This window comes from Antedon mediterranea, chromosome 6 (genome assembly GCF_964355755.1).
Source record: "Antedon mediterranea chromosome 6, ecAntMedi1.1, whole genome shotgun sequence".
NCBI lineage: Eukaryota > Metazoa > Echinodermata > Crinoidea > Comatulida > Antedonidae > Antedon > Antedon mediterranea.
In genome coordinates, this window is record NC_092675.1 from 6,072,060 (window position 1) to 6,094,310 (window position 22,251).

General features: G+C 33.1%; 1 protein-coding gene across 3 annotated transcripts in view; it reads left to right on the forward strand.

Moving 5' to 3' along the window:
• Nucleotides 1–3,807: 3,807 nt before the first annotated feature.
• Nucleotides 3,808–22,251, forward strand: part of LOC140051885 (afadin- and alpha-actinin-binding protein B-like) — a 30,479-nt gene continuing 12,035 nt past the window's right edge. Inside the window, exons 1-3 of one of the 3 annotated variants that reach the window (XM_072097218.1) lie at nucleotides 3,808–3,917; nucleotides 15,401–15,640; nucleotides 19,768–19,925. In XM_072097218.1, coding sequence (XP_071953319.1) covers nucleotides 15,410–15,640; nucleotides 19,768–19,925 — 389 coding nt within the window. In that variant the 5' untranslated portion in view covers nucleotides 3,808–3,917; nucleotides 15,401–15,409. Of the gene's footprint in view, nucleotides 3,918–8,556; nucleotides 9,388–12,195; nucleotides 12,441–15,400; nucleotides 15,641–19,767; nucleotides 19,926–22,251 lie in introns of those variants that run through there. The other 2 variants (XM_072097220.1, XM_072097219.1) reach the window with 2 other exon arrangements.

The following is a 22,251-nucleotide window of genomic DNA, read 5'->3' on the forward strand; positions in this document are numbered from 1 at the left end:
CTGATCTATATGTGAAATGTTCTCAGTTTTGATTACATCTACAGTTTTCCCTATGTTGACGTGCGGCGAGTCCACATTGGGAAGCGACGACGAGACAATGGACGCTTTAGACGCATAGTTCGTTGTTAAATGGGGAATCCCCTTTTAGGACGTGGATTTAATAACCTACCAACTGGTTCTACGACGCTATTTTTTGTAGTTTGCAAAGGAAGGTAATTTGTGCATTGTTGATGTATTGGCAACAGGCTGCGAGTGGCAAACTGCCTATATGGCCCACCAATTAATAGAGATTACTATAACGATAGTTATTATGTATTAATATGACGGTAGAAATCGCAAAGATAGCTTACCTATTTCCTAAATTAACTTAACTGTCTCAATATCTTAAGTTTCAAAATAAAATTAAAACAATATTTATTTCATTTAAAGAGTATTCGAACAGAACATTACACGTCACACAACAAAGTACATGACTGAGCCGCTGACAATAGTCTATTTATTTATTCATTTTATATATTTTATTCAATCGAAACCAACAGCGATAATTACCGCCACTGGTTTGATACAAACGTACAAAGACAGGACTGTTTAAAGCACCTTGATTGGTCCTAACTCCCATCCAAGCTCCAACCAGGCCCAACGTTGCTTAACTTCGGTGATCTGACAATAACCGGTGTTTCAACGTGGTAAAGCTGTATACGTACTTCATATTATTACGTAATTCATCGTTACGTCATAAATATATTCATGACCGTCAAAGCTGGTAACCTGTTTATATCCAAGATGACCGGTTAGCTCAGGTGAGCAGCGTTGTGTTAACAACACGGATGATGGGTTCGATGGGTCATGGTGGAAAAGAGTTAAAGCTATATGCTACTGTGTTTGTGGTTCACAGAATAATACTTTCCCCTTTCCACCACACAAGCAAGTCAATGCATCTGGTGATGCCGTGGAAACGATACAATGTCTCTGCCACAGCATTGAGATCGTTTCCACTACATTACCAAATGTCGGGAGAGGACACTATGACAATAATACTGGGTCACTTACATTTTTGTTCAGTCAGTGTTTTTTTTTCTGTAGATTCGATCCCTTGTAAATGACTACAATAAATGCATCAAATTATCTTACAAATCTTTGAAAATTCAGTTCTTGTTACTGTTTCAGTTAATGACAAGGGGAGCATATTCGGATGATGAGGAGACCAACAACTTCTCAATTTAACGTGGCCTTATGTAAATAATAGCACTAACTGCATAATAATATTAAGCCTGTATCCGGTACTTATAATTAATATTTAGCCCAATTGAGTATAGCATTATGTATAAAGGTTATAATAAAATCTGATAAAATAATTCAAGATTTGCCGGGAAGAGCCTGGGTAGAAAAAAGTCTCCGCTATTAATTTTCAATTTCATGATGAGAACACAAACTGGTATAGCGCCATCTATCGAGCAGAACACATTCCAGTTAAATTTCAGCGCCTGTTTTTTGTCAACATTTTATTTTTAGAACGAACTTTGCAGACGTGTAGTATAGTAGGCCTCTAGCCTAGTCTAGCAGGTCTTACTTACTTTTTCAGTTGACAATTATGTGAGTTTATACGATTTAATTTCAGAAATGTAGTTGCCCTAATATTTTATGCCTAGGAAGGATGCATGCATATAGGCTAGCCTACTAGTAGGCCTAGGCCTAGCTAGTCTAGCCTAGGTAGGCCTAGGCTAGGCTAGGCCTAGCTAGGCCTAGGCCCTAGGCCTAGGCCCTAGGCCTAGCCTAGGCTAGCCCTCCCCTAGCTAGCCTACCTACTAGGACCTAGGCCTACGCCTAGGCTAGGCAGGCCTACTACTAGGCCTAGTACTAGCCTACCTACTCTAGGCTAGACTAGGGTCTAGCTAGCTAGCCTAGAGTAGTAGTAGGGGGAGCCCCCAGGGCCAGGCCTAGCCTAGGCCTAGCTAGTAGCAAGGAATAATTTCGCCAGTGTAGCATAGCAAAAAGCTATACAAATCAACCTTTATTGCCACACATTTGTACAATTGAATACAAAAAAAAAATACAATACAAAACAAAACTAGCTAGGCCTATGTTTCTCGAATCAAAAATCAGTTTGATTAGCAATATATTGCTAAACAGAATTTCGAAATGAAATTTTTCCTGCTATAAAGGGGCCTTTTAGGCCTAGCCTAGGCCTACTACTAGCCTAGCTAGTAGGCTAGGCTTGAAGAGGCCTAGGCTAGCAGGGACCTATGCTAGGCTAAACTAGGCCTAGCTAGGCCCCTTAAGCCCAGCCGCCTAGGCTAGGCCCCCTAGGCCTAGTAAATGTATAATACTGGCTGTGCTAATGCACTTTCCAAATTCATTCATTCACCTGTTTGTTATGGTGTAAGTGACCATGTTAAAGTCTTAAGTTATGCCCAAGCCCAGTTTTATTAGGTACGAAACTGCAGTAGCACCTAATGGTAGGCGCGCCTGGCCAGTAGGATAAATACAACTGCAGCCAATCAGCAGACTTTCAGTTAGAAAACAGGTTTTAACTTCATTGTGATGGGTCCTGGCTGGCAAATGTGAAAAAGAAAGCTTAGGCCCTACCCAAAACAAAATATTTTGGCTATTTTTACGACGTAAATGTAACCCAGCGATCGATAGTGCATAAGCAATCAACAAACGGCACAGGCCTGATATGATCGGACCTTATGTTCCTGCCCTCAAAAGCTAAAAAACATCCCTTTTGGCAAGTGGTGAGAAAAGATCTTCTTCTTCCAATTTAGTGCAAACTTCAGACTTGAAGACTATAGCACTTTTTGGTGGGATGTAGTGCGAGTGAGTTAGTTTAATTGAACAGTTTCTGTGTGTGACAGTGGCTGTGTTTGTGTGGACTAGTACACCGGGATAGCCCCCTACTCGTCTCGAAAGATGTACTAGGTTTTTTGAAGTGCACATGAGCTATGTGTACACTGGAAATACGGTTTATAGTCCTTATCCGAGAAGACTCGTTCTACCACCAGAACCATGGAGCGAGTGAGCCTCGAACCCTTGCCGATGTTATGGCTACGTAATTACGGTTCCACTGTCTTAACCACTCGGCCACTCACTCACTCGATGGTCAATAAAGAAGATTGTAAGTAAAGAAAAATAAATTGGCATTGATGCGTTTTGCAGCCCAGCACAGTCCACTCAGCCATCCGACTGGCTTTCAATGGAGCGATGTCATAACGTATATGAAACATCAATTGAGCATGCTCTGTTGACTAAACTATTGACCATCATCAGGAAAAAATCCCTCTACTGTAGTTTTTATAAATAATGTGAAATGTTGGAGAATAACCTGTGACTTGCAGCCTGATTGGGCTAATAACTGTCTTCTCCCCTAAGGTCCCTTCGTGTCTGTCGAGCGTAAGTAGTAAAATAGTAAAATGTTTCAATTCAAAATTATACAAACATTAGTTAAGCCCTTTTTTCTATTTTTTGATATTATTTCCAAGAAATTCAGATACAGTTATTATTCTTATAAATCTTCTAAATATAATGATATTCACAAAGGTCTAAATACAAGTCATTTTAATTTTTCTTGCTAGTTTTATTGCGGATCACCAACAAAATGTCATATTTAATGAACCATGATAATAAACATATTGTTAATAATAATTCTTATATCTTTTGAATTCATTCAACCATGATGTTTGTTTACATTGGTAAACTTAGCAACCAACTTTTAAACAAAAGAATATTGTACCAATGCCGTGTTCTTTTTGCACAATCTTCCAATAAAAGACGTTAGACATTTTGTTAACCCTTGATGTCATTGAAGTACAGGAAATCATACCAGTTTTAACAAGGACCAAATCATTTACACTGTTCCAAATTTGTCTACATTTTGTTAATTTCCCAAAGTTATTGACAACAGGCCACCATGGCAAACGGTGAGAATATTGTTTCAAATAGTACAGTTGTTTTAAACAAATTTATGTATTTAAGTTTTAAGTATTTTAAAATTGTTTTGATATTTTTTGTACATTTCCCATTCTTGTATTGTATTCAGAATTTAGTGTGATTAGCAGTGACTAGATTTATAATGTAAAGTTATTTTCAACAAAATTACTGTATGTTTAAGTTTTAAGTATTTTAAAAGTGTTTTGATATTTTTGTACATTTCCCATTCTTGTATTCAGAATTTAGTGTGATTAGCAGGACTGGTTTTATTCACATAGAGATACCTATACTATGATATCTCTATGATTTATTACAAACATTGTAGCTAAAGTAGTTAATGGGCTAGTGGACCAGTACAAGATAATGGACAGACCAATTTAATTGTGATAGGTGGAGGTTAACAAGATAATATTAATATACCCTATTAAAGTTCTTAACTGCCAACATTTCTGTAGAATTTATTTACAGATTTCACCCATACTTAAAAAATTTAAGATCAGTTTGTTGTCAATTTAGCATTAGACCGTTTAGTAACCAGCTTTATTGAAAATATTTGTTGAACATTAAAACAAAATAACGCATAGAGCTCATATTATTTTGTATTCATTGTACATACTTTGTCTGTTTCTTTTTGAGATACAGAATTAATTTACTTTTGTAGGCAGACTGTAATGAGTGAAAACCACACAGGAAAGTAAGGGGTTGAAATAGGCGTCTTTAAGATTTTTCAGTCGCCATGTTCAATAAAAAATTGTCGTACTATAAAAACAGCACCTCAAACCTTTCCCTTATTGGATGTTCTTTGTATTAAGTAACTATATACTACTGTATATATGCTATTTTTTTAAAGTTATATTCCCAACAAATTAACCTATCTCATCACAGTATAGTTCATTCAAGCAGCTTTCATTTTTCAAGTAAAACCACAATTGTGGGAAAAAATGTGATTGCTATTATTAGTTCAACGGAAATTGCTGTAAAACTATTTTTTTTGCTTTAATGATTTTTTGTACTAGAATATGAATTGAATATTTTTTAGAAGAAATAATTAACTTTATCTAAACATGATAATGAATGGCGAGAAAATATTATGATGAGCTAAAAATCTATCATCTGAATAATGATATTTCACTATCTTATTAATATGTTAATGATTATTCAGTTTCCAGGTACAGGATATAAATTACTGTCAAAACTAATACTGTCAGACAAAAATTCATCGAAAATAATCTTACTGTACATTATTATTATTGTTAAGAATAATCTTTAATGATTTTTTTTTTTATAGTATTTGTAGTTGATTCTCTTATAATGATGCTTTCCGGCGGTTGTTGGGACAACCCAGATTTGTTAGTGCGAGGAATTTGTTTGCGGAAAACAATATTCCATCATTTTATAAATATTTGAGGATTTCGACTTACCGATTTCTTACAAGAATAATGAAAAGCGAAAACAGAATGTTAATTTTTGTATATATAAATATTTGTTGATGGCTTCAAACATGTACTACAAATGGAGAGAGGCATTATATACAAATAGATTAAAGTTTTGGTCCTCTCTCCTTCATTTTTTTTTTGTGTAATGTATTATACCATATGGACAATTGTCTGAAATAAAAGTTGAATTGAATAACTCTTAGCTTATTCTGAATATATTCTCCTACTACTATGTTTTAACATGTTACTATTTATTGAGAATTTAAAAAAAACCATTGAACATTGATAAGAAATAACTGTGGGACGGTGCGCTTTGTATTGCCTATTAGTAACGTACAATTTATACCAATAAATAACCTGTTTCTTTACACTATGAGCCTTTAATGCTTACAAGTACTACAATTTTGTAATAACGAAATTAAATATAGTTTATTGATAATTAATAATATTAGTATTATTTAATAATAATAATAATGTAGGATTTGATTCCGACAGTAACATACATAGCCTTAATATCTAAAATTAAAAAATTCTGATGCAAAATCATTAACCACCTTACAGTAACTATTTAATAAGATTGTAAAATGTAATTTACAGAAGTATTCAGAAATCAAGCTTATGTTGTTACATAAATATTGATTTAAAATTTAATTGATCTTTGACCTTTCACCTCTGAAATTATAGTAATTAAAGATGGACTTCCTGCAGAAAGTTTCTCAATGACAGGAAAGTGTCATACAGTAGTTACGTCTTGTCAGGCTAAAGTACTGAATGAATCACACAGGCTTCCTGACATGCACTGTGTGGGAGACACCAGCGCATTAAGTACATTTTATACTCTGTATTCCATTTAAAATAACATTAAGACCGTGTTCGTACGGCGATTGAAATACACGTTTATTTGGTTTTTACCCTTGGGGTAAAACCCATACGACGTTCGTACGAATAAACAAAGTACCGGTAAGCTGACACGAAACCAATTAAGATCGGAATTCTTAGGTCAAAAAGCGCCCTCTGTGCGTCGACCCATATCAATTGACATGGCGTGTTGACAAATTCAACTGGATATTGCATGTCGTTTCGCGCGCGAATCGTTCAATTATTATTTTTCAATCGACAACCAGACCTATATATTTATAATACATCGAATACAATTTACTTTTTAAATAAATAATGATCGAAAATCCTGCTAACGTATGTTGTTTGTTGACCACGTGTATTTATCGTGCGAGCCGAACTATTGTTGTGGAAATTCCATTTAATGTACACGCACTGTACCCCTCTTGTAAAAATCACCACGTGTATTTATCGTGCGAGCCGAACTATTGTTGTGGAAATTCCATTTAATGTACACGCACTGTACCCCTCTTGTAAAAATCACCACGTGTATTTATCGTGCGAGCCGAACTATTGTTGTGAAAATTCCATTTAATGTACACGCACTGTACCCCTCTTGTAAAAATCACCACGTGTATTCATCGTGCGAGCCGAACTATTGTTGTAAAAATTCCATTTAACACGCACTGTACCCCTCTTATCGTGCGAGCCGAATGGTCGATGTGGTAATTCACAGACACCAGGCTACCACAATACAGAACTCCCTGCCGTTACATGTACATTATAAGCCACCGATTCGCAAGTTCAGGTCACCGGAAAAAAACCAACGAGTTGATTATTTATATATAATTTTACAAAACAATAGATATACATTCGCATTAACGAAAAAGAACATTTTAAACAATAATTGTTAAACAATCAGAAAGCTTATTTGAGGTCGCGATTTGACATGATCCCGTTAACGCTTGATTAATTATACCCCGAGGCAGCGTGTAATTGGAATGGGATTGAAATAACCAGTAAAGTTGGTGGATTTTTCGTCCAGATGGTTTTCTAATTTTTTATAGCCAGAGGCGTAAGTTAATTGCCACACGCGACCTCACAGTTGGAAGTACACGGTAGTTTCAGTCCCGTCCGAACGGGCCCTAAGATGTTATCATCACAGAGGATAACATTACTGAGATAATTAGAGGACAATAAATTTATTTATTCTTAATTGTGGGAAATATTATTACGTGGATATGGTTTTACTTCACTGGTTTAGGTAAGTTTTGTCATTTCGAAATATTATTGGTCACTTAGTTTTATCGAGTAATGTGTTTCACCTTGTAAGCATGACTATTCAAGAATACATATTTCTGACAGTGTTAATTGAATGAGTGTTGGGTCTTTAATTTGAGATTAACATACTGAGGAGTTTATCTAAAAAGACAAGACAATTTAATTGAATGTCTAGGCATTCGCTCAATCATCAACATATTCAGAACTTTCTATCTATTTCATTATAAAAGATTGTCCATACTACAGTAGTAAGTAGCTAGTAGGCAAACATACTAGTAGGACAACGTACAAATAAAACAACGTAAATAAATTGCTGCATTTCTAGAAATAAAAATTTAAAATAGTCCTATTGTCCCCATGAAAAATAATGTCCACAATTTGTTTAGTTGAATATACCAATGTAGATACTTGGACCAAAATTGAATAGAAAAAAAAACAGTATCAATTACTTAATAAAACGTAATTCGCTGTTCATGGAAAGTGAATAACTTTTAAACCTTTTATAGTTACAAAATTTTAAAACTACAAAGTTAAATTTTATTCATATATTTTTCATGTTTTGGGGACAATACATATTTTAATTATTTAAATGATTATTATATGAAATTTGTCTGTTAAATTGTATTCCAACTCTTGATGAACTTGAAACTACCGTAGTTCCTATTTCAATTTAAGAATCCTGCTGCTTGCTATCAATTGTAAACATCTTAAGAACACTTGTCCCCAAGCCCCTGGGAATGTCACTCTGTCGTACATGTCCTGGATGTGTGATCACCGATACTTTGTAGTGCAAAGCTACTGTATTTATAAAGTACAGTACAATATTCTTTAAAAATATAATCTTATAGATTTGTCCGCTATTGAAAAACTTCTTTAATGTTCACCTACAAAATGACCATGAAACACACAGGCAAATTGCAATTTAAAAAAAGTGATAATTTGTTTAATTTCGATGGAAATTGTGAATTGCTCTGGTGGATTGACACATTTCACGTGACAAGTCTACGTGTAATTTCCTCTCTATTAATATGGTCCGATGAAATCCCGCTGATGGATCAGCCTTGTACAGTACTTATACTTACCGGTGCTGTACCTTTTAGTTTTATTTTATTTCAATTTTGCAATACTACACTTTAAATAATTTTATATAAGTAACATAAATAAGTACAGTAGTAACATAGTTAAGTAATTCTATCTAAACAACCGCTTGATACACTTTGTTACTGGATGAGTGTGTTCACTAAATTTACAAGTCTTTGAATATATTTCATTAACAAGCTATATACTAATCAGGGCGTGGGGGAGGGTTTGATAGTTTGAACGTTTCCCCAACCCTCAAACCCTCCCACCCTCACTCCTTTTCCCTTTTTTTGATAAAGTGCCCTTGTCAAACTAGAGTGAATTTTCTTTGTCCTTTTGTGGAAGTAAAGAACTCCCTATAAAAATCCTGCTTACGAACTTTGATTAACGTTTCAAAATAGTAAAATGTGATTCCTAAAACAGAAGGTTAGAATTTTTTTTTTTTTTTCGATGATTAGCAAAAACCATATTTTGTACCTGTATTTCTATTATAAATGTTGTTCTAATGTGTAGGAAAATCCGTCCAATTGAGTCCCATGAATGTGGTTCTGACCCATCCCAAAGGTCAGATTATTTTACATAAAGGTTTTAGTAATGTGAATGTATTGTAAGAACTTTTTAGTTAGGAATGCCTGGTTGTATACTGTACTGTAGGTTTCATTGTTTGTATTGACAGTATTCAAGGAGATTATCTCTGCTCTTTATTGTCCAATTTGATAGGGTATTTTTTTTGCCAAATAATACTGGGTGATAATTTATAGAGTATGTACAATGTTACAGCTATCAGTAAAGTATGATCTGGTAATAGGCTTGGTTTGCTCCTACTGTAAGTAGTCAATCTTTTAGCATTTGTATTAGGAACACTCAATTTACGACTAACACATAGTTTTTACCACCCTGAGAGATTTGAAATGTGTGACACCAAGTATTCGAGCCACATGCCCCCAATTGTGTGGGGCCTGGGGCAAAGCAAATTTAGTTTAATGACACCAGTAGATGGCTGGATATGGTACTCTCGCACGTAAAATTCATAAATGACACCTCTAGGTGACTGAGCGCGATAGCAATCAACCTACAAATAAAAAAATGCAATCACATGTGTTTGTTTAAAATGTGTGTATCCTTAAAAATCACTTTGAAATGCGGGACTGTCATGCACGGTGGGTAACTAAGTTGGTAACTAACCCTGCGTACTAACATCAACACACTTTGGCTAGCCAATTTGTTAATTAGGCAAGAATTAGATCCCGCCCTCTGGCACTCTTTCCATTCCGAAGCTTATTTAAATCCTATGATCTGTATCTTCAATATGGGCTGAAACATTAACCGCCCCCTGTCGCATTTTCCCAATTTTACATTTTCCTCAACTTCAAATAATAAGTGTCGTGTTTTTAATTAAGATTCTGTATACATCCGTATGGGAACCTTTATGTTTGAAATATAGAACAGTTTTACTCAAAAGTAAAATTGATACCATTTACGTATAATTATACCATTGAGCTAAAATACCACGCATTAATTCTACACCATCTTGCTCACCTTACACAATGTGTTACAGTGTGTATCAACCTGGATGTTTTCATCAAGTGCGCTGAAGCGTGCAAAAGCATTCTGCATCTATTTACTCAGCTAATTTATACAATAGTGATACAGTATTTAATTAATTTTGCATGAAATTATTATGTCTGATTACCATCTAGATATGTAGATTTACTTTTTAATCAATTTTCAAATACTGTAGGAGTTGTGTGTAGTTTTAGTTAGTTGATTTACATTTGAAATATTAAGGCAAGATTTAAGTTTGGTTACATAATGTGTAAGTATTATTTTTACTTTTTTACCTAAGCAAGTTAATTATAATTAAAGTTTGAAATAGGTATGACCGAATAGTACTGTTAGTAATCAAGTATTGATTTTTATAGACATCATGATCTGTAAAGTTCATATTGTTTGTGTTTGGACTTTACAATCCATAAAAAAGTGTCGATAATCTGATGAAATATTGTTGTGTGTTGGCATGTATAGTATTTTAAAAAGTAATAATTTATGTGCTCTGTAGCATTAATCGTCAAGAGTGCAGTGCATTATTGCATAATTTTATGTATGCATGGACTTAGTCGCCCATCTGAGGGTGTAGCTCACGGACAATACCACTGTCTTGGATGGGTACTCTAGGTTTTTATTAAGTTTAAGCTCTGTATACACTATCAAACTTTACGTGACAAAAAGAGACATCACATTTTGTTTTCACATAAAGTTTTATATTGTAGAGACCTTTTGTAGAGACACCACTATTGATTTGTGTAATTTAGTAGTATGTAAGTACTAGATGTATTAACATGCAAAACAGGTCCTAATATCGTGTCCAAGTGTAAGTAATGTGTTGGTTTGATATCATTTTCAAATGCAACATAAATTAAGTCCTGATATCGTGTATAAATGCAATACTATCCAGATATTGTACAAAATACAATAAATGGAGTTTGTATTATCTTTTCATCATCATCATGCTACAGTGAAAATTAATAATGAAAACGATGTTTTAAAAATTACAAATGACCTTTTGACCTCAACATGCTTTCCTATAAAAGTGGACACTCAAATGAAAGTCATTCAAATGGCACCAAATTAAATTAAGAATTCTTTGTTTTCATTTGTACATAATAATCAATTTGTGCATCAATGTCAAATTGTACAATACATGACTCTCATCAATGCACACTTAAAGCAAACTAGAAAAGTCCTAGTAGTTTTGCTTTTTGAAAATGTCAAAGCTATTATGTTGCACGTTGTCATTTAAAAAAAACTAAAGTAGGTATATTTTAGTTTAACAAAGGTACTTGATAATTGAGACTGAGATGTGCCAATTTTTATAGTATTAATTAAAATACCGAAGTATGTTGCTTTCTACTACTAGTGATGAGTAGTAAACCTTTGCTAGTGGAAGAACTCCTAAGGATTGCGTACAGTAATTAGTGGATTCGGAGCGCATCCTACAAAGATAATTCATTTTTAATAATAGTAAATTTCCTTTCGTACAGTTACAGTTGGTTTGTTGAAATCCGGTTTACTGTCAAAGTAAACACACTGACTATACACAATGGTAGAAATTAATTACATCAAGTGTGTTGTCAATAATTATTATGATAATCAATATTGGTTTGCCATACTAACACCTGGTTTAAAACAGATCATTGCATTTTGTACACAAACGTACCAGAGTACTACTGTAACACTGAGCAGTATTGTCAGTGAAGTATAAATGCCTCATTTCTTTTTTTAATGATGTGTAAATCTGTCAGTGTCTATTGCACAGCATGTTCCTAGTGGTTGTCTACTGTATCCAGATCTAGTTTGGAAGCAGAATAATCTTTATACAAGTTATATTATTCAAGACTTAAGCCTAAAAGTAGAATTGCATCTTGCATGAATTGCGAACATTTGTGGACATGACTACACATTTGAAATGTTATTTAAAACAAAGTGAGTTTTTGTTTGTATTGCTAATATTAAGCTCTGTCTACACTATCAAACTAGTTTGACAAAAAAGTGTGATGTGCCCAAATGTGGTACGGTAGTGATATATATTCCCAAATATGGTGGTAGTAATATGACACCACCATGTCCATATGGGCACATCCCATTTTGTTGTCACATGAAGTTTGATAGTGTAGACAAGGTATTAGACCATTATTAGATGTCCTACTAAATGATTAACCAAACTGGTTAATTATTGTTAAAAATGTTATACAAACTTAGTCTTTTACTCAGCTACTATAGTCTCTTACTATATGTATTACGCAGCAACTAGATGAAAATGCAGCTATGCAAAACAACAACAAAAATATGCTAGGGCTTAACTGAACTCTGGTATTCCTGGTAAGTTTGAATTTCTATGTTTTAAACATTAGAAGTGGGTTTGAAAACTGCCAAGAAATCACTTTAATTAAAGATTAATTAATTTAAGTCAAGAGACAATTTATTGCTAATTATATTCGTTTATAGGTGTTCAACCTATAGATGGTTTCACTGTAATAGTTGTATACAGTGTTTTTGAATTTTATTAATGGAAAGGGTAGAATATTTCTCATTAAATAGATCATCTTTCAACGACTAAAAATAGTATCCATCATTCCACGAAAACATTCATTTGAATGTTATGGGCTAGGCCCCAGGCTCTTCCAAAAATATGGTATTTAGAAATTGATCTTGGAGTATAGTTATAAATTTAAACGATGCACACTAGATGTTTTTTTAATGTGAAACAGTCAGAAGAGTCGAGCTACATTCATCTACTACTGTAGTATCAAATATATACATTATACACTCCTTAGGATACAGTTGCTATTCAGTAACATAATATGCTGGTAAACGGACATGTGGTACAGTGATATTTTAACTAGTTGTGACACAGTAATGTTATATACATAGTAAGGATAGCAAAATATCAGACATGCTTTTAGGATATACAATTTAAAAAAAGATTTATATTTCAGCCCTCAACTAATCCTAACCTTAACTAATATTCTACTTAAGATAATTAAAGAGTTTTATTTTTAATGTGACAAGCTTTGAAATTAGATGTTTTTATTTCAGTTGCCGGCGACAGGATACCATTAATTAGTTCATGTGGACATGCGTTATAACCATGCATTTCAACTATTTTGACCTTTCACATCTCCTAGCTAAACTTAGGAGTTTGACACACACTGGAACATTAACAGTAACACCAACATTTTTGTTGTATGTAAATTACATACACCAGGTTGTCAACATGGGGAGGGGAGTTAATCTAAATAATGTTAAAGGGTTAATTATACTGGATTCACACATTATTTCAGTCTTAAAAAGGCCCTTTGCTTTTTGTTGACTCTTTTAACCCTTTTAAAATTAACAGAAATTTTGTCATGTGAACAAGCCCTTAGTAGTACACTAGCATTAAAAAATAAGTAGTGAAAATAGGAACGGTTTACATTATTTTTTTAATGAGTATCAGTTTATGGTAGTGCGTACTATTGCATGCCATGTGACCCACAATCGTCCAAACAGATTATAGGAATTTATTTATTCATACAAGTTTTATTTTTGTAGAAAAATGAATTTCATCTTTAATGATATGAATTATCACGGTAATTGCATAGTAGACAAGCTGGCATACTCAAAAGCTTAGAAATGTACATGAACGATCAGGGTATGATCCATTACGGGCTGTCGTTGCGTAAATGATGTCATTAATCACTGTGGTGAATACTATATCCATGCTGACTAATGATTCTGGATAAAACAAAGGATGTGTTGTCAAATTGTGTAAATGATTTTGTTGTAATCCTAAAGCTTGCTCTACACTATCAAAGTTTATGTAACAAAAAAAAATTGATGTGCCCATATATGGACATGATGATGTCATATCACTACCATATTTTGCCATATCACGACCATATTTTGCCATATCACTACCATATGTGGGCACATCACACTTTTGTTGTCAAACTAAAAAGATAGCTTAAGTTGTTATATTGATTAAATGTGTTTGATACAATTGGGTATAAATAAAGGGGTTCTGTAGATGTCACCATACCTCAGTTTACTGTTAGTTTTAAAAAGTCGATGTGCTTATATTACTGAATATTATTATGACTCTGATTTGGTGAAATTATGGGATGAAATTATGATTGAGTTTTTAATACTAAAGTCTTGTGTCTGAATTAACCTCAATTCAGGGGTGGGATTTATACTCAAAATGTCAAATAAAGTATTGATAATGAGTGTTATAAACATTAATGTACACTGTACTGATTATATAGATGATATAGCATAATAAATGTTGAAATATTGAATCACAAATTGAAATATTCCATTTGCTTGAAGTACTGTATTGTTTTCTGTTGTATGTTTTCATGGATATAATTTTATCAAAATAAGAAATGACCAGGATAGGATTGAAGTTACATCATATTGTGTAACAACCTTTGTGTCTGTCTGATTTCAATGCTAATTGTTAAAGCAATGTCTACACTATCAAACTAGTTTGACAAACAAAGTGTTATGTGCCCAAATATGGTAGTGATATCCCCAAATATGGTAGTGATATGATGTCATCATGTCCGTCATAACCTTTGTGTCTGTCTGATTTCAATACTAATTGTTACAAAAAAGGAAGCTACAATACTTGTTGTGTGACTAATTAATAATTACAAAACAAAACATATCAGGATATTGTTGATTAAAACTATTTAAATATAAATAAGAGTTAAATGCATTATTGATAGGATTAGGAACATCTCAAAATTCAAGATTATCAGATTTTGTTTTGTGTTTTATGATAGCTGGTGATGATAGACCACAACTTGTGATTGTAAGTTTTTACACTAGATAAAATATGAAGTCATTTTCTATGCTTCAATGAACTATAGTTTAAATCTACCATTTATTGGTTTAAAGAATTAAGTAAAGATAATGTTGTTATTAAATTTATTCTTTTGTATAATTTCAAACGTGTTATGTAAATTTGAATTTGTACAAATTTTTAGATACTTAGATATTAATATAAAATATGGTAATTTTCATTGCTTCAAATGTACTGTTAGTGTAATCCAACATTTTCATGTTTATTTAAAAAGGTCGTTAAGTAAAGATACGATTGTTGAATCATTTTACTAAGTAGTACAGTAAGTCCTGGTGTATTTAATGAATTTAATTATGAAATTATATAACCAAAGCACATTATTATAAAAACTTTGTCAGACAAGATAGTCAGATATTGATAGTTTTAAATTAAGTACAGATAACTTTGTTCCTCATTAAAGAAATATTAAATTTATTCTTTTGTATAATTTCAGATCGACTAGATGACTTGTAGACTGGCCATGGCCGGTTGGAAAACATCAGGCACCTATCCATTCCAATCTCCGCAAACGATAACCCACGAAGACTTTATACACACGTTCGTCAACCAATCAAATTCGCATCACAACGGTGCTTTGCAGACTTTGACATTCTCTCCATCACCTAAGAAAATAGACAGTAGTATGTTTTGTACAAGAGATAATATAGACCAGTGTGTCTCCTACCTAGATCAGGTTTGTATTTGAAGAGAATTATGATCATTTAGAAATATTGATATATTTGGTAACCTTTCTTACCTGTTGTTGTTTTGTGACTAGGCTAGGAGGCACCGGATCCCTGAAAAGATCAAGACTTTACCGATGCTAACTGGGGTGGTTACACACTGATCCTCAGTGATGGTGTATCCCATACTCCGGTTTGGATGCAAGTTTGGTGTTTTGTCTTTTTGTTCTCTTCATTTTGTTTTACACGCTTTCTCTTTATTGTCCAGCACATAGAGACATCCTTTATTTACGCTATATAAATCTGTCTATTATTATTAATGTATATAGGTACTGCAGAGAAGACACATTTTGGGGGTGGGAGTGTTGTGTTATTAATTATTATTTAATAGTTTTTGCCCAGTTTCATCTGAAATTGTTCCTATAATAATGTTGTTGTTCACACTCTTGTAATAATACAGTAGTCAGTGAAATTGCTCATATGCTCAGTACTGTATAATACATTAATAGGCATAGTACAATAGTAAAAAAGGATTAAACACTACAATATTAAAAGGACCAAATAATAAAACTCTTAAAATTTAAAAAAAAATTAAAAGGAGACATCCAAAAATGTTTATCAAACTCTGAAGTGAAAGTAAGTTTTTAACTAATTAATTAATTAACTAATTATGAATCACTTATTAAAACTCATTAAAACATTTAAAATTAAAATTCACCATCAAAATATTTGTACAATCCAACATTCAAAACATTTTTCAAATTATTTAGTGTACATAAACATTTGGATTATGTTATGTCTTACTTTAGTCTTCATCACAAATTTAACTTATTTTGGGTGGAATTTCTCTTTTTATTAAATTAGTCAAAATGGATGTCATTTCTGTACAGTTAAAACCATATGTTATTAATTTTACTAGTACAAGTGAGTGGGATTTGTATGCAACATAGGAAACATGGATTCTGATCATAAGGTTTCTATAATGTAAATTTAGTCTTTTCTCATTCCTGTTTTCAATTACTCAACCAAATGCCTGACTTGGAGTACTGTTAAGACCAGTATAGGGACAGTCCAGGAATTTGAAAATAGGGCTGTTAATAAATAAATTTGTATTAATGGATTCTGGCAAAAACAGAAAGATAATTAATGCAGCAACTAAACAACGTCAGACTAGGCCTATAGCGTACAATGTTCATACATTACTGCTGTTTACCTGCTAGGCCTACAAAACTGAGTCTAGCTAGGCTAGGCCTAAGGCCGTCCACGAGAGGACATTCAATGCGAGCTACTTAGTTAGTGCATTGTTTTCTCTTTTTTTTATTTTTTATTTAGATTTAAGACAAGGAATGACCTGGTTTAATGTTTTTAAAGATATGCATTATTTTTACAAAACGTCAAAAATTGTAATGGGCCTTTAAAAATCAGATTTTTGAAAATGATCAAATATGGATGTGTTCTGTACACTTGCTTTATTTCATCTAAACTTATTCAGTATGTATTCTGGTTATGGCAGATTTACATAATTTATAAAGTTATAAAAAAAAAAAATACATAGATATAGAGTAGTTCTATCACCTATAATAAAAAGAAGAATGTCAAAATTACATAGAAACAAAATGAATATCAATATTTCTTGAGATGAATGTAGTTAAACTTATTTGTAGAAACAGACAGAACTGTGTTTTATGGTGCAGGAACTTGTACCTAACATAGGAAGTTAGTTCCTACAGCAGGCCTGTTAATCTGAAGTGGGTTCACAATATAGCACTTTAGTGTACAGTACCTCCTAAAATTGTGTCTATATTAAGACAGGAAATTGAGGGACATATGAGCCTAAGTGATATGAATTAATTAATAGAAACTGCACTATAAAAGCCAAGAATTAATTATTTTTTTTTAAATTAGTTTTCGTTCTTACCAGGAGGAACAAACTTTGATTAAATCCGTTGGTGCAACTAACCTCATTTTAAACCATGGTACTTTATTAATAACTGTTACTTCCCCCCTCTTGTGGCTCTCTTAATGACAGTATGTAATTTTACAGGCAATAGTCCTACTTCTTCTAGACTTGACATAGTCTTTAGGGTTGTCCCCTAAATGGGGTTGGACATTAATTATAGTATTAAAACATATAATTTCTCTTGTTTGTTTCCCAGGAAAGTGTCCTTAATAGAGGTGTTAATTTAAAACTGTAATGTGGAGTACTAGGTACAGAGGTATTACCGTATTGTCCACCAAAAACATGAAAAAATTGAAGATTAATAAACAAAAAAAGACTTTGAATAGGCCATTTCGCAGTTTTAATAAAAGTTAATCATTTCCGTAGAAAAAAAAATTAAAAATAATGTTTTCATAATCTTTTTTTCGGTCAAGGTGAATAACTACTGTATTATGTGACATTAAAATGGCATATTTGAAAAAAAAAACATTAAACGATATATCTTTAGTCCTCATTTATAAATGCTCAACTAAAATCTATAGTGTAGGCCTAAGAAACTAAAATTCACAATTCAATCATTCAATAATCTATGCAAATCAGACTATTTACCCATATCTTTATTTTAGAGCAATACCCTGCTAGAAAGCAAAGGTAACCTTTTGTTAACACTCATCAATTATCAATTTGATATTTGATAAGATAATACTATTGACTATGATACTAGACAGGGAAGTTGTGGGGAATATTCATATCATGCACAGAGAGCAAGGTACAGTTATGGCAAAGGTTCTGTTTATTTTACATGCATAAGATTACATTCATGTTTTAATTTTTACGGAGGAGTTTTTGTGATGAAAACTAATTACAAAATACATCATGAAAGGTCAGTTATAATTTAAAACATACAACTGAAAGCATTTTAATTCCAGCACTATCAGAAAATGACTTGCAGTATGTTTGGAGAGGTTTTCAAATATCTAAATAATTGTGCCAAATAGATGGCTAAATTCGTCAAGTCAGATTTTCTGTATTTCCAAAAGGAAAGACATTTTCGACTTTACGTATTTCCTTTTTGAAACGCATGATGTACCCACAAACTTTACTGCTGTTTATTCGCCATGTAAACCTGTGAAAACACATTGCAATACAGTATAACTCCTCCTTTGAGACACCCTTATTCAGGTGGCACTCCTCCTTTGAGACACCCTTATTCAGGTGGCACTCCTCCTTTGAGACACCCTTATTCAGGTGGCACTCCTCCTTTGAGACACCCTTATTCAGGTGGCACTCCTCCTTTGAGACACCCTTATTCAGGTGGCACTCCTCCTTTGAGACACCCTTATTCAGGTGGCACTCCTCCTTTGAGACACCCTTATTCAGGTGGCACTCCTCCTTTGAGACACCCTTATTCAGGTGGCACTCCTCCTTTGAGACACCCTTATTCAGGTGGCACTCCTCCTTTGAAACACCCTTATTCAGGTGGCACTCCTCCTTTGAGACACCCTTATTCAGGTGGCACTCCACCTTTGAAACACCCTTATTCAGGTGGCACTCCTCCTTTGAGACACCCTTATTCAGGTGGCACTCCTCCTTTGAGACACCCTTATTCAGGTGGCACTCCTCCTTTGAAACACCCTTATTCAGGTGGCACTCCTCCTTTGAGACACCCTTATTCAGGTGGCACTCCTCCTTTGAGACACCCTTATTCAGGTGGCACTCCTCCTTTGAGACACCCTTATTCAGGTGGCACTCCTCCTTTGAGACACCCTTATTCAGGTGGCACTCCTCCTTTGAGACACCCTTATTCAGGTGGCACTCCTCCTTTGAGACACCCTTTATTCAGGTGGCCCCCCTTATTTGGAGGGGTCCCGAGCATGTCCACATTAATAGGAGTTCTACTCTATACACTTTTCTTTAAGATTGTATGTTATAATAATGAAATTGAAATGATTCTTAATGTTATCTTAAAATACACTAATGAATGTACTGTGTAGAGATCTGCTTAATATCAAGATCATAGAGTAATATCAAAATAGATAAACTTTTACTGTTAAATGTGTTGCCAAACTTTCTAACTATTTCTACTTTATCTTTTAACTAATATTATGTTGCATCTTTTGTGGTAGCTATTGTACAATGTTTTCACTTAAATAAACATTATATAAAATAATTGTTTGTATGTTTATTATTTTGATACAGGAGGTAACCGTACTTGGCTTCCATTCATTATATTCACCTGCCATTAACGATAGCACATCAGCTGGAACATTTGACGTCACTAAGTTAATTAACTGTTGTTTTGACCTTATACAAAGACATCAGGAAACTAGAAGGTTTCAAGAGGAACAAGAAAATAAGTAAATATTTGTTTATTTGTTATTACATTACATAGATTATTAAGGGGACACCTTCGGGACCAAACAAAATATCCCTTTACTTTGGGGTGACCCTTTAATAGGGGTTATCCTCTGTATGTCCTTAATAGAGGTGTCTCTGAATAGAGGCGTGTGGCGCAGTGTGTTGGACGTTGGACTACCGATCGTCAGACCTAGGTTCGAATCCAACTCTCGCCGCATTGCTTGTATCCGTAGGCAAGATACTTTACTTACGTTGCCTCTCTCCACCCAGGTGTATAAATGGGTACCCAGTTAGATCTAGACACAACTTTGCGCTGGTTACCGGCTGCATTATGGGAGTATGTTTCCATACGTGTTTGATCCCAAAAAAATACTGGGGTAATAATGCTTGTAAAGCGCCTTTGAGCATGATTACTCATGAAAAGGGCGCTATATAAATGTGGTATTATTATATTATTATTTAATTCTATTTAATTGTGTTTTTATATCATTAGATTTACCGTATTCATTTGAATATAAAACGATCCGGCTGTTTATTGTTCAGGAGTGTATTTAGGTGGTCGTTTATTTGAGAGAGGCGTTTATTCGCATCAACACATAATCAAATAAATAGTAATACCCCTAGATATGAAAATATACAACACAATGAATATTGTGTAGTGATAAAATACAGTAAAAATTGTATCAAAATGCTTAGTAAATTGTAGATCATGTCAATCAAAAAATTCTACTACGAATAGAAATATTAATAGTATAATACATTATTGTGTAGATAATGCGTGTTTTGAGGCGTTTATTTGAGGTTGTCGTTTATTTATTTGTCGTTTGTTTATTTGTCGTTTATTTATTTGTCGTTTGTTTATGGTGGTTATTCAAAGCTAAATACTTGCTTGTATATTTAATTTCAATAAGCTTTAATATCTCCAGCGTTTTCCATTCTATTAATCATTTATTTGTCAACAGTGTTTTGTACAGTCATTTGATACTTAATTAGTTACTTAATGTTCATTTATCTCTAAAGGTATTCAAATCAAAATATACATTTTGTAAGCTTGCTAAATGAGAATTTTAGTTTTTTTATTGCAATGTATGCAGAGGCTGCACTCCAAATAAAGACCACTCTAATTGAAAATTGTAATTATAAAGAAACTGCCAGCACAAATGAAAAAAAAATTGTTCAATTAATTCTGATTAATTGCCAAATCCGCTGGTCTTTGATTATTGAGCGACAACAATAGGATTTATTGTTGTTGAATATTATTACTACTATACAGTACATTATTATTGCTCTGTAGCGATGGGTGTATATTATATAATTACATGTAAATGGGGTATTTTATGATATGTTTGAAAAATCATCACAAAGTATACAATAATTACATAGGCAAAAACAGATTCGGTCACTGTGGCTTTTATATAGAGTAATATACAGTACTGTATGAACAGACCTTAAAGTTTTTAAGATGAAAACTCAAGTGTAAACCCTACTTTAAAAATAACACTCTTACTAAATGCATGCACTATTTACCTGCTGTTGCAAATTATTACAATTATGTTAACATGATTAGCCACACTGAAACAAGCAAACTATCAATCAACTACTTTGTTATGTTTAGGCCCAAAGTAGTCACTTCCACCTCTCATCAGGTAATGCTATGAGTGACAGGTTTGTCATATTTTGCCCTCCATACATATTTGTATGACTAGGCCTATACTTGCATTGCTTACTCAACATTATTTGAATTCTGACTAACAAAATTGCTTAAAGGTTAACCGGACATATTTGCATATAAATTAACCTATGTATTGATATAATTTAGCCTATACATTATAAATTTAAAAATAAAAAATACCTTTGATGAAAAAATCATTTTAATATTGATATTTCAAGTAATTTCAAAGTAGGTAATAATACAGTAACTTGAATATTAATTTTATGTGACAAAATAACCAACCCAACCAAATGACTGATTAATTGAAGAAATGTTATAATTTAGAATAGTTTTAGTAGTTATGAAAGTCTATCAGTCTTTCATTCAACCTTCATAAAAATATTCTTCCCATTCAACCTTCATAAAAATATTCTTCCCATTCATCCCATAAAAATATTCTTCCCATTCATCCCATAAAAATATTCTTCCCATTCATCCCATAAAAATATTCTTCCCATTCATCCCATACAAAAATTCTTCCCATTCATCCCATAAAAATATTCTTCCCATTCATCCCATAAAAATTAATGTTAATAAATTAATAAACTGTCAATTCTGTGATAATTGCATTATATAGTGACATATTGTACTAAGAAGCCATGCATTTTGTATCC